This window comes from Haplochromis burtoni, unplaced genomic scaffold, assembly GCF_018398535.1.
Source record: "Haplochromis burtoni strain Fernald_Lab_line unplaced genomic scaffold, NCSU_Asbu1 Contig_92, whole genome shotgun sequence".
Taxonomy (NCBI): domain Eukaryota; kingdom Metazoa; phylum Chordata; class Actinopteri; order Cichliformes; family Cichlidae; genus Haplochromis; species Haplochromis burtoni.
The window spans coordinates 1,447,355-1,459,285 of NW_024582453.1; the positions used below are offsets into that span (position 1 = coordinate 1,447,355).

Genomic DNA, 11,931 nt, shown 5'->3' on the forward strand with positions numbered 1-11,931 from the left:
AATATTTATGGTGCATTTGGTTGGAATTGTAGCTGTTTTAACCGTGAGTCTTGCACAATGTGGATTTGGTGTTGTGTGCAATGCAGTCCGTGACAGTTAACTTTGGCTTTTTGCAGGTTTTGCAGTTGGTACTATGTTTGCTGCTCATTAGGCCAGAGTGATGCACTGTGAAGCAAAATAAAGTCAGGTCAATCAATGAGCAACTTTAACCTCCAAATGTATGGAGGTTAAGATTTAACAAGTTGAACGTGTCAGATTGCTAATGATATGTATATTGGCATATTTATTACCAAGATTAACAACTGCCTTATTTGCAGGACCTGCATTTTTATTTTCAATGTTTTTCCATGAAAGGTTTGTTCTGTTTAGCATTCATTCTGTTCAATTTCAGTGACAGAAGAGTGAAATGAAGCATTAAACACATCTGTGTGGTCTCAGTCATCCAGGTCATTATAACCTTGAGAGCTTAAAATAAGCGGTAACCGGCCTTCTTTAAGTTTGTGAGGATGTTTCACTTCTCATCCAAGAGGCTTCTTCAGTTCTAAAACCCAAAGGAGGATAGGCCCAGGTATTAATCTCCTAATGTAGGTTTTCCTATTTAGGGGTGGTCATTGACCTACTAGTGATCATGTGGATCATCACATGAGCCAAGGTGTGAAACAAGGCATGGCTCATTAAAATGCTAGAGGGTTAAGGGTGAAACCACTATGAGACTTTGCCCCACCCTATCATGTGACTTCTTGAGATCACTAGAGGCTAGGTGTGAGTGGAAAAGGTTCGCAAGATTGTATCGTAGATGGCTGATAGCTGTTGTCATAAGACAATGTCTCTGTTCAGCGATGGTCAGTCACAGTGGATGTAAACAGCCTCCATTACTGCTCTTAGAAACCATTGATGCTTTCAGCCCTGGATATGAACACTGTCATCTTTAAAGGAGTATCCTTTGTCCATCAAACACTCTGTTGTATGTGAGCATACACAGAGATTGAAGCAAAAACAAACCTTAATAATTACGATGGAATCCAAGTTCTCTAATTGGATAATTTTAAGTTTTATTGAGCTAGTTAATGCAGAGAAATCCTCGATAGGTTGAAGCTGCTTTATGGTGCACTCCTCTTGAAAAAGGTGTTTAATATCAGTTAGTTTTGTTCACTTAAATAAAATATATGAAAATAAATTATAAAACTAGATCAGAGAGTCAAATAAAGGGGTCTCATTCCTCACTGAATCGCTCTTAACGGTTTCTACTTTGTTTACTTTCCCAGAAAGCTCGATGTTGTGCGGACCTGAGATAAGATCCCTGTTTTGAGATAGTAGTTGTACAGGTCATAGTACACATTATATGGGCCTGAGACCATTTAATGTAATCATTACATGTGCTGTAGATGTTCAGACTTTGAAACTCCTTCGAATTCCCTTACTGTGTTTGAGGTAATGCTGCTGCAGCCTACACACCTTATACCATCCTGTTTTTATAGCACACACAGTGCTGCATACACAGTGATATAAAATGACTTATTTTGTGTTTACAGGAAGATGAAGGAGTTTAAAGTCATTTAAAAGTACAGTGCTTGACATTTAACCAAAAACACTTGGATAAAACGTGTTTAACATGGCATAGTTAGCTAAACAAAGCATATGTCTCGCTGAAAGTCACTTAAATCTAGTTAATCTGTGCATTAATGCACAACAACATGCAGCATTTGCTTGTTTCAAACCTCAAACTCCAGCATGCCTCCATCTCCATGTGACAACCACATCCTCCCTGCTGGCATGCTCACATGCTGTGTGCACACAAATTGCTTTCACAAGATTGCACATCTCTGTTTTCTGCTCATATAAACAAGAACATGTTTGAAAAAAAAAACCCTACAGCACAGCAAAGCTACATAAAGGTGTCAAGCATTACTTTTTGACTGTGCTGAAGGTGAGAATTGCACACCTAGATCTAGAGGTCAGTCTGCAGAAAGTAGGAAAAAGAAGAAATTAGGAAAATTCTCAAGATGATTTCCAAGAAATGAACAGCTGCAGTTTTAAATTGATATAATATATATATATAATATATATATATTATATATAAATATTTGCTGATATTCAGTGCTTTCTTTACCTTCTGGGACAGATTCTTCCTTTCCCGTCTCTCGTCTCTTTTCATAAAATCAACTTTTTGTGTTGACACTCCTGTTATTGTACAAATGCACATGAAGGCTTCTGGTTTGCCAGAGGTGCCATCTAGTGCACAGCTGACTACAGCACTTAAGAGAAGACAATCTCTCCGGGAGTTTTCTGTAATGAAAAACGATAAGAAACAAACAAACAAAAAAAGACTGAACTATTAACGAATAACTTTCTCTAACTTTAGAAAATCAAAAGGTGTCCATGTATTGTTTTTGTGGGTCCTTGCTGATCTGATTCATTCAAAGAATGAATCAGATCAGCAAGATAAGATTCTTTGATAAGATTCTTTGAATCTTACCTGATTCAAAGAATGAATCAGATAAGAATGCATTGTGTCTTTGACAGTGAACATCTGTGAAGGAGTCAGCACTGTGGAATTCCTCGAAGAGTCCCCAAAGATGTTTTCTGTGTATCCTGTTGATTAGCTGTAATTGAAGGAACAAGGGGGTTGCATTTTGAACAAATATCCAGAAAAAGACATGCCTGTGTGAGGCTTTGCTTGTAGATGAAAAATAATGCACCAAAAATGGTCATTTAGTGCTTAAAATATCAGAATTACTGACAAATATTTGAGGCAGAAAGGGATGGGGCAGTGGTTTGTAGGGTTTGGCCTGTTGAGCTGTTGTAGTTATTGTAGTTGAAGGAAACACCAAGACATTCAGAGATGAGAGCCGAGACATATAATCTCTCTGTTCTGGGCCTGCTCAGGGACCTCCACCTGGGGGGACATGCCTCACCCAGTAGGCATCCCTGTCAGCTACCAGCTACTTTTAAGCTCTCTCGTCACCAGGACAGACTGGTATAGGTCGTGTCCAAATTCATGGGCTGCATCCTCCTGAGGCTGCATTTGTAGGCCGATTACGCCACAGCAACGCGACGACGGCTGTCCAAATTCGTAGACTCCTCCGAATGCAGCCGAAAAATGCGTCCTCCTTTTCCCAGAATTTGAAGGATGGGTCGGGTGTATCCTTCATGGCCCACCATATCCCAGAATTCATAGCGCGGCCCAGCCAATTCCATTTCCAACAATGCGGCGCTACTAAGTTTTTAATATTACTCTTATTACTCTGTGGTCACAAAATAAACTTTTAACATATTTTCAGGCGAGAATGTAGCTGTGTAAACTTCAAATATCTGCTCAGTTTATGAAGATATCGCATATTTGCAAAAGTGCTTCGACATTTTCGGAGACGTCTGCTATCCGCCGGAGCTCGAGGGTCACTAGAGCGCCGAGAACGGCACAACTCCCGGCACATCATTTTCAGATCACCGCAGACTTTGCTACTCAGGTTAAACGTAATATATAAGTCACTTAGACAACCTAAAAATGTTATTGTTGGCTTTTTTCAGTGTTTTTTTGTTCGTGAGTAAATCGGTTTGGCTGAGATTAAAGTTATTAGATTAGATAAAATAAAACTTTATTAATCCCTCGGGTGGTTTTCACACAGCTGAATAAACGTCAAACAGAAAACTGATTAAACAGAAGTGTGAGACAGTCGAGAATTTACGCCAGTGTCCTGTTATATTTTAGATAGCAAGGAGCAGACGGCTGAGTTTATTAAACTCCACCGAGACAGCGGTGACAGCTAATCTGAAGGCTAGACCGTCCAATTTCACAGCCGTTTACTTCCGGCCTACCCGACCATCTGAGGACCCGGCCCACATAGACCGCGAGGGCCAGGTGGAAGCCACCACCTGATGAAGCCAGCAGAACCACATCATCTGTGAAAAGCAAAGATGAGATTCTGAGACCACCCAGGTGGAAGCCACCTGACTAGCCCTGGTGGAGTCCAACACCCACCGGGAACAAGTTGGACTTATTGCTGGCTATGCAGACTGAGCTTTGGAGGTGTCTGGTTGTCCAGAGGTGCCATCTAGTGCACAACTGACTTCAGCACCTCAAGAGGTGAAGCTCATCCAGGAGCTTCTGCAATGGAAATGTAAAAAATAAAAAATAAATCTGAATGAACTGGTAACTAATAACTTCCTCTAACTTTATGAAGTCAAAAAGTGTCTTTGTTTTCTTTTTGTGTGTCCTTGCTGGCTTAGCCCTTTAAAGCAAGAGGCATTGTGTCTTTGAAGATGAACATCTGTGAAAGAGTTGACATTGTGGAAATCCCTGAGGAAGATTCCCAAAGATGTTTTCTGTTTGCCCCGTTGGTTATGGACCACAATGAGTCACAGAGTATAAATAAAAAAAAGAATTTGCAGCCCTTTGTCTGAACACAATGCTGTAATCACAGAAACAACATCTTAACATATCCAGGGGGTTGCATATTTAAAAACAAATCTCAACAGATGACGAGTGGCTGAACAAACATACAGAAAAAAAGAGGTCTCTGCTTTTAGATGAGGAATGATGCACCCGAAATGGGCTTTTAATGCTTAAAATGTCAAAATTTATCAAAAGTAGAACATTAAAAATACAAACAGATGATTCAGTCATTAGGAGTCTGCAGTCTTGCTTTATTGCTAAAAATACTTGCAATGATACCTTTTTGCCTGCTGGCTCTAGAACAGTCACACTGACTGAAATTTAATGCACCTCTTCTGTCCTCAGGATACAAAATTCTTTGAATGAGCCTGCAAAAGTCAGCCTGCTCTATCATTTGATTTTCCACTCACAGCTCTGATTTGAAGGCACCATGGACCACACAGTGGATATTATCTCCGATCCAGATCCGTGGCTCAACAACACAAATGCAAACAGCACCTCCAGTTACATGCCTACCATGTCACCAGTAATGGACAAAACCATCAACATAATTATGATAATTGTCTTATTTGTTACCATGGTTTCACTGGGATGCACCATGGAGGTGTCCAAGATCAAGGTGACTACAGCAAGTTCAGTTTCATATGTGAGCTAAATGTAAGGAGACAATCTTATGCTAATGTGAACTTTTCTTCTTCTGTTTCCAGCATCATATGAGAAAACCTAAGGGGGTGGCTATCGCAGTCGTGGCTCAGTATGGCATAATGCCTCTCACAGCTTTTTTCTTAGCTAAGGTTGGTACTGATGCAAACTGAAATAAGATTATAAACACTACAGTAAGAAAGGCAGTAGGCATAATATGTTTGTACTGGAAAATATTTGTGTTCCTGTTTTTTCTTTACTTCATTTTTAATTGTCATTTCTAATGTTAGTAGCGCTAAAACAGTAAAATAAAGTATTTTCTGTTTTTTTCTGAATATATAAAATGGTCATTTAATCTGTTCACTGATTAAGAATTTATTCATGAACTATGACATTAACTGCAGAGGAATCATCAGTAATTAAAAAAAGTAATTAAAGAAAATGCTAAAGGTATTCTTAGTGCACATTTGTGTCATCATGAGATCTTGCTTTTGTTGCTTTTGCATATGAGGTTACTATGATTATTGCGTTACAGCTGTTTAAGTTGGCTGAAATAGCAGCTGTGGTGATTCTGATCTGTGGCTGCTGTCCCGGAGGAGCTCTCTCCAACATCCTGGCTTTGGCTCTTCAGGGCGACATGAACCTCAGGTACACAAACAGAAAATATTTAGCTACAAAACTGTTAATGCATTGGGTTTTTTCTTAAACGATCAAATGCACAAAGACATAAATCCTTAGAGATTATTAGTCTTTATTTTATTTGCAAAATTCAAAACCCCTTACTGCGGGAGGAAGTGCATTCCTAAATGGTTTGCTGTTAAAATCTCACATTTTTTAGGTATCTTCTTCTGACACCTCCGAATCCAGATGGTTTAATTTTCTTTGAAACAACTTTAAATATCACACAAGTTAAAGACACAAACCTGAAACCGTTTGTGTTTATTTAAATTCAGTTCTGGGAAAAGATATGCAATAAACTGTGTTTTTTTTTAAAAGTTAAGCAACCTCATCCGTCTTGTTATCGTACCGCTGATAATCATAATACACCTTGCAGTCTGAAAAGCAGTGATACACGTTATTAGAAATGAATGTCTTACAGATCATCAACATTTTATCATAACAGAGCGACACCTAGGCGTTATACTTTCACTCGGCTAGCCTTTCACCTCGTCTCTTATCTCTCCCTTATGAAGCAACAGGTGGTTACTTTAGGCTTCGAGACAGTCCTCCTTTATCTGATATGTGAGGACCTCGTTTGGCCTGTTGCTCTTAAACATGATCAGTGAGGACAGAATGTGGGCAATGAGGGCAAAGAATGCAGATTGTTTCAGTCACTACAAGCTTGTTATCTTGTTATATAACCAAGTGCCTGGAAGAACATCGTTATCTCACACAACCCCACTAATGTTTTATGAATTAGAATTTTTGTTTTTGTTTCATTTGGGAACAAGAAAATGACCACTGACAAAACAGGAACTCTGATCAACAAAGGAATGTTAACAAGAGCGTAATGGCATGTACTAGAGTTGCATAACACAGTGTAGCAGCCAACCTTGTAACAATTAGTTGGCAAGCATGTCATGGGCTCCCAAACCAGCAAAAATAACACAAGCAATGTTTCGGCAGGATATGAGGAATTTCCAGTTAGGCAGGGTTTTGGAAGTAATGCATGAGGCTCCCAAACGGTGAGCTGCTCACAAGAGGAAAAGTGGGAAAACTGGACTGTGCTTTTGATAGCATGTAGAAATAAGAGGAACATCCACTCTGCGATCTTAACAATTAACATAAGGACTGCTCTTGGCTTCTAGAGACCTTGCTGCTTAATTTAGACATGATATTCAATTCAATTAAATTTTATTTATGTGCCAAATCACAACAACAGTCACGTCAAGGTGCTTTATATTGTAAGGTAGACTGTACAATAATACATACAGAGAAAAACCCAAGAATCATTTGATCCCTATGAGAAAGCACTTTGGTGACAGTGGGAAGGAAAAACTCCCTTTTAACAGGAAGAAACCTCCAGCAGAACCAGGCTCAGGGAGGGGGGACATCTGCTGGGACCAATTGGGGTGAGAGAAGGAAGACAGGATAAGACATGTTCTGGAAGAGAGCCAAAGATTAATAATAAGTATGATTCAGTGCAGAGAGGTATATTAACACATAATGAGTGAGAAATGTGACTGAAGAAACACTCAGTATGATAGGAAGTCTTTCCACTGGGCTCTTGCTTGCTATTTGTAAAAACTGCTTTTCTTCAGTCAAATTTTACCTCATCTAGATTATAATATTTTCAATTTTCAATTCACTTTTTGTAAAGGGGAATTAAAGTCCAGAGCATTCAATTTCTGGTAAAACGGGAATGTTTCGCAGTGGATTTTTGTTGCCCTTTTGCCTTGAAACCCTAAGTAATGTACACATGGCTGCACAAATATTCTTCTTCTACTATTTCTTGTTGTTGTTCATATTAATTATTTTTTTCTTCTCATTGCTTGGCTTAACCTCAGAATACTGATACTCAATACACATTATTTATGTTGTATGTAAACACATCTGAGACAGAAATATACTCTTTCTGCAGTTTAGAAAGAGACAGTATATTTCTTCCACATTGGTTTCTCTTCATTGGCTCATAGGGGGTCATCTGATTGCAGGGTCTTTACCTTGCAAAATAAAGCACCTTGAGGTAACTGTTGTTGTGATTTGGCACTATATAAACAGAATGTATTTAACCTCTGGAACAGTCAGAATTTGTGCAACCTGTTCGTGTTGTGTTTATGAAGTGTCTCACACTATGATAAATTTTGAATGCATTTTGTCAACATAATGCTGAGAAGGAAATTTTGAGCATTATGGTGCTACAAAAAGATAAAAGCTGTCACGGTCTCATGCTTAACTTTTTCCTTCAGCATCGTGATGACCTCTTGCTCAACGTTGCTGGCTCTTGGTATGATGCCTCTCCTGCTCTACCTCTACTGTCAGGGTTTCTCCGACCTGCAGAACGCTGTCCCTTATGTTGAAATTATCGTATCACTGGTCATGATCCTGGTGCCGTGCGGCATTGGCATCATCATCAATACCTACAGGCCGCAGTACTCAAAGATCATCACAAAGGTCTGTGCATACTCACAAGAGTCTGAAGGTTGGACAGATCACTAGAACTGATAAACAGTGTTGATTAACTGGCACAGAGATGTTTATCAGTACATCATCAGTCAAAACTTTCTTACATCAATCAAGTGTTTGATTTTGTGTGTCACATGTTTTAAATTAATCTTTCTCATTTTTCTCACATCACATGACTACCCAGTGAGTCCTAAAGAGTTCTTTGGACCAGGGTGGTATATAGGTAACCAGGTCAATGTGAACCAGTACATGGTTTAGAGAACGGTGTTCTGGTTTTTGGATGGTAAAGGATCTCTGTATCACTTCGAAATCAGAAATCAGGCTTCACTATTTGTTACTGGATCGGCTTATTTTTGGTTTTGATCTTTTTATTGGATCTGTTGACAACAGAGTCAGGTCCTTAAGTTTTTCAACAGTCATTTTTTGTAGTTTTGCATCTGTACACAATCATGGTGGGTTTTAAATCAAGCAATCAAGTTGTGACTCAAGTCAGACTTTCAGCTTTAATTAAAAAAAAGTAATTACCTTAACTGTTTACTACTGTGGTCAAATACAAGTTCAGCTCACAATGTTTTATCTGCCACATTTGTTATGAAGAAAAGGGAATACGCCTCATTTTGCCTTAAAATGCTTGTCAGTCAACTGTCAAATTGCTATGGAGTTGATTTGTTTCGTGTCCTGCTGTTTGCAGGTAGGCCTAATTATAATGATGATTTTTATCGCGGTGATCGTCACCTTAACCAACATTGGAATCGGAAGAGTCATGCTGACTGTGCTGTCTCCTCCGCTCTTGGCCATCGCTGCTCTCATGCCTTTGATAGGCTACTCCTTTGGATATGTCCTCTCTGCGATCTTCAGACTCAGCCAGTCGTAGGTTCTTTGGCTTAATTCAGTCATCGAGTCAAGTCAAGGCAGTCACATCAAAGATGAAAGAATTATGAGCCTTTCTGTTTATATTCATGACTCATGAACATGTGTGTCTGTCACCAGGGAGCGGAGGACCGTTTCTGTGGAAACAGGCTGTCAGAACATCCAGCTGTGCATCACCATATTGAAGATAGCTTTCCCCCAGGAAGTGATAGGCCCTCTGTTTCTGTTCCCAATGATCTATGGGTCTTTTCAGGTGACGGAGGCATTGGTGCTCGTCGTGCTGTTCAGGTGCTACCGAAGGTTCACGAAAAAGGAGAAAGGTACATCAGGTTATCTAAGGCCTTTTATGACACAAGAAAAAACATGGGGAACAAACAGGGAGAGTAAACAAGAATAAGTTCAGCCTTGACCCTTTATAGTGTTGATGATTAATAACAGTTGTTAGTGGGCATTAATCTAAGCAAGGCAGATTTGATGTAAGCTTTTATTTTGTAGGTTATAGAGACCAATCTTGAACCTCTAATGACATACCCTCATTTGTTTCCTCATTTAATAGCATCAAAACTGACCTTTTATAAAGGTACATAGAACAGAGAGGGGTGTTTATTCTACTGTATATAATTTCCTTGTTATTCATCTGAACTAAAGATATTAAATATAAAACAGACTGGAGTCTGAATTACAAGTATGAGATCTTAGAATAACTTTTGTTAGTTTTTAAAACAAAGGCTGTTGTAAATGTTGGGAAGGACCAGTTTATACTTTAGTCATGCTGAAACACTGAAACAAGACTTTTCACCTTAAAAAAAACCAAAAAAACAATGTCACTAAAAATATAAGGTATGAAGGCTCTAATACAAACAGTAAAGCCTTGCATTTGTGTTTTTTAAAAATTGGAAGAATAGTGTTAAAAATACTTTTTGATGTGTAGCGCAAGGGAAAGCTGGACTTTTTTCCACAACATACTTTTTGACTTCTCATTACAGTAAAGCACAAATATAATTTTTCTGTCCTGTCAGCCAGCATGAAGTAGCTCTCTTAAACACTGTTGGTGCTTTTTTCTGCTTCCATGTGTCAAAATTGGCCTATTTTTTATGTAGATGAATATCCAGACCACAGACTTTCATATTTAACCACAAGTTGATCAACTTTTGTGCAAGATCTCGGTTTGTGTTTATAATGGATCTGCTTATTTGACTCACAGAGACTTACCAGCCTGCGGTCACTGAAGAGGAGCTGAAAGAGACGACTGAGGGGACTGTGTGACCTCAATCACCACCCATGTATTGTACAGCCTACAGCTGACTAAACAAACAGAAAAATGCACAGCCGTATAGCTGGTCTTGATTTTTATACTGTATTGTGATCTGAAACCTCTAAGTGCATTAGAAACTTCAGTTTTTTTTTATTGGTTAAGTCTATTGTCTTTCTACACCATGCAAACATCATCATAGTTTTGACTGAAAATAAAATCTTCATGTACAAAAATGTATTTTTACAAACTCATTTGAAGACTACATTTAAAAGTCTGCAATCTACACATGAATCCCAAATAAAAGCACAGCCACGCAATATAATGCAAGAAGGAACAGCATCCTTTAGTCAGTCGTAACTATGGCCATAAAAAGCATGAACATATGTGATTGCAACATTATAATTGCAAACATGTGCTGCTGCTAGTCCATTCAGAGCTTTTATTGTCACCAAGAGGGCCGTCTTCTAAGCTGGAAAACAAAAAACAACTTGGACTTCTTACAGTGGAAGAATCTCTTTCTTTAGATCCTTGGAAAAAGCTCAACAAGTTCAACAAGAAATAATCAGTTATCATCAGTAAACTAACACATGTTTTTCCATTGCATAATGTGATTGCAATTTGATGATTGATGATTTTGCAGAGTGGTTTGTGATGAATCATCTGCTGAATGTAAATAAGACCAGAGAGATTGTGATCAGCTTCAGAAGGAAGAGGACAGCTACAGAACCCATCACTGTCCTGGGACAGGATGATGCTGTGGTGTGACACAGGTATCATAGAGTATGTGTATAATAATGGGGTGAGCAAGGAAACAAATTTCTTAATTTAGAGGAGCTTATTGGGTAATAGTTGAGTAAAGGTCTCACTGATGTTAAACACGTTTTCAAGAGAAACCTGAGAGCTGCACCATGAAGCAGGTTCAGGTTAAAATCCCCAGTTATCAACTTCTTATTACTTGTTATCACTGGCTTCATGCTTCACATAAAATAGGGTGGCCTGTCGTTGGACTGTCATGTCTGCAACTTAAAAGAAACGGTGATAGAAGAATATGAGAGACATCAAGACAGCAAAACTGGATGCAGGACTGCTTTTTCTGGCCTGCTGGAGGGGAGGTGATTCAAGGTGACTCATTTTCTACATTGAATATTCACTATAATACCTCAAGTGTATGAGTTTTATTAACTGTAATACCAGCAATGTACAAAATATTTGTCAGAAATCTTTGGCAAATTAAAAAAAAATAAAAATGTGGAGGACAAGAAAAAACTGCAGCGGATGGTGAGGGCGGCAGAGTGGGCAACTGCCACTTCACTAACCCCCCTCAGAGTAGGGCTGTGCGATATGACCAAAATCTCATATCCCGATATAAAACATCTATCGTCCGATAACGATATAAATCACAAAAATGTAACATTTTCTGTAAATTCAGTGAATCTCGGGTAGCTGAAGTGTTTCCAGCTGGGCATCGTGCACTGTAAAATGTAATATTGTGTTTAATTAAAAATATTAAATAGGCTGAACTCAGTTTTTATCAATTTGTTATTAGAACTCGATTTAAATAAGTTACCAGTACTTTTTATGCAAACACGCTGATAAACTCAATTTATTTGAGTTATCTTAACTTAGAAAAACTAAGTAAGATGGA

The 11,931-nt window shown here is 38.6% G+C and overlaps 1 protein-coding gene and 1 long non-coding RNA gene across 2 annotated transcripts in view; one reads left to right on the forward strand and one right to left on the reverse strand.

Annotated features, from left to right (window-relative positions):
* slc10a1 (solute carrier family 10 member 1) overlaps positions 1 to 11,662 on the forward strand; it is a 13,269-nt gene extending 1,607 nt beyond the window's left edge. Inside the window, exons 2-8 of the mRNA XM_005938280.3 lie at positions 4,806 to 5,012; positions 5,101 to 5,187; positions 5,571 to 5,683; positions 7,945 to 8,149; positions 8,853 to 9,031; positions 9,152 to 9,351; positions 10,236 to 11,662. Of these exons, the coding sequence (XP_005938342.1) occupies positions 4,824 to 5,012; positions 5,101 to 5,187; positions 5,571 to 5,683; positions 7,945 to 8,149; positions 8,853 to 9,031; positions 9,152 to 9,351; positions 10,236 to 10,297 (1,035 nt within the window). The 5' untranslated portion in view covers positions 4,806 to 4,823 and the 3' untranslated portion in view covers positions 10,298 to 11,662. The remainder of the gene's footprint in view (positions 1 to 4,805; positions 5,013 to 5,100; positions 5,188 to 5,570; positions 5,684 to 7,944; positions 8,150 to 8,852; positions 9,032 to 9,151; positions 9,352 to 10,235) is intronic.
* Positions 2 to 2,161, reverse strand: LOC121814857. Its single transcript, XR_006054617.1, has 2 exons — positions 2,111 to 2,161; positions 2 to 165 (listed from the first exon to the last, which is right to left on the reverse strand). It is a non-coding gene; the product is annotated as an uncharacterized LOC121814857 (long non-coding RNA).
* Positions 11,663 to 11,931: the final 269 nt, after the last annotated feature.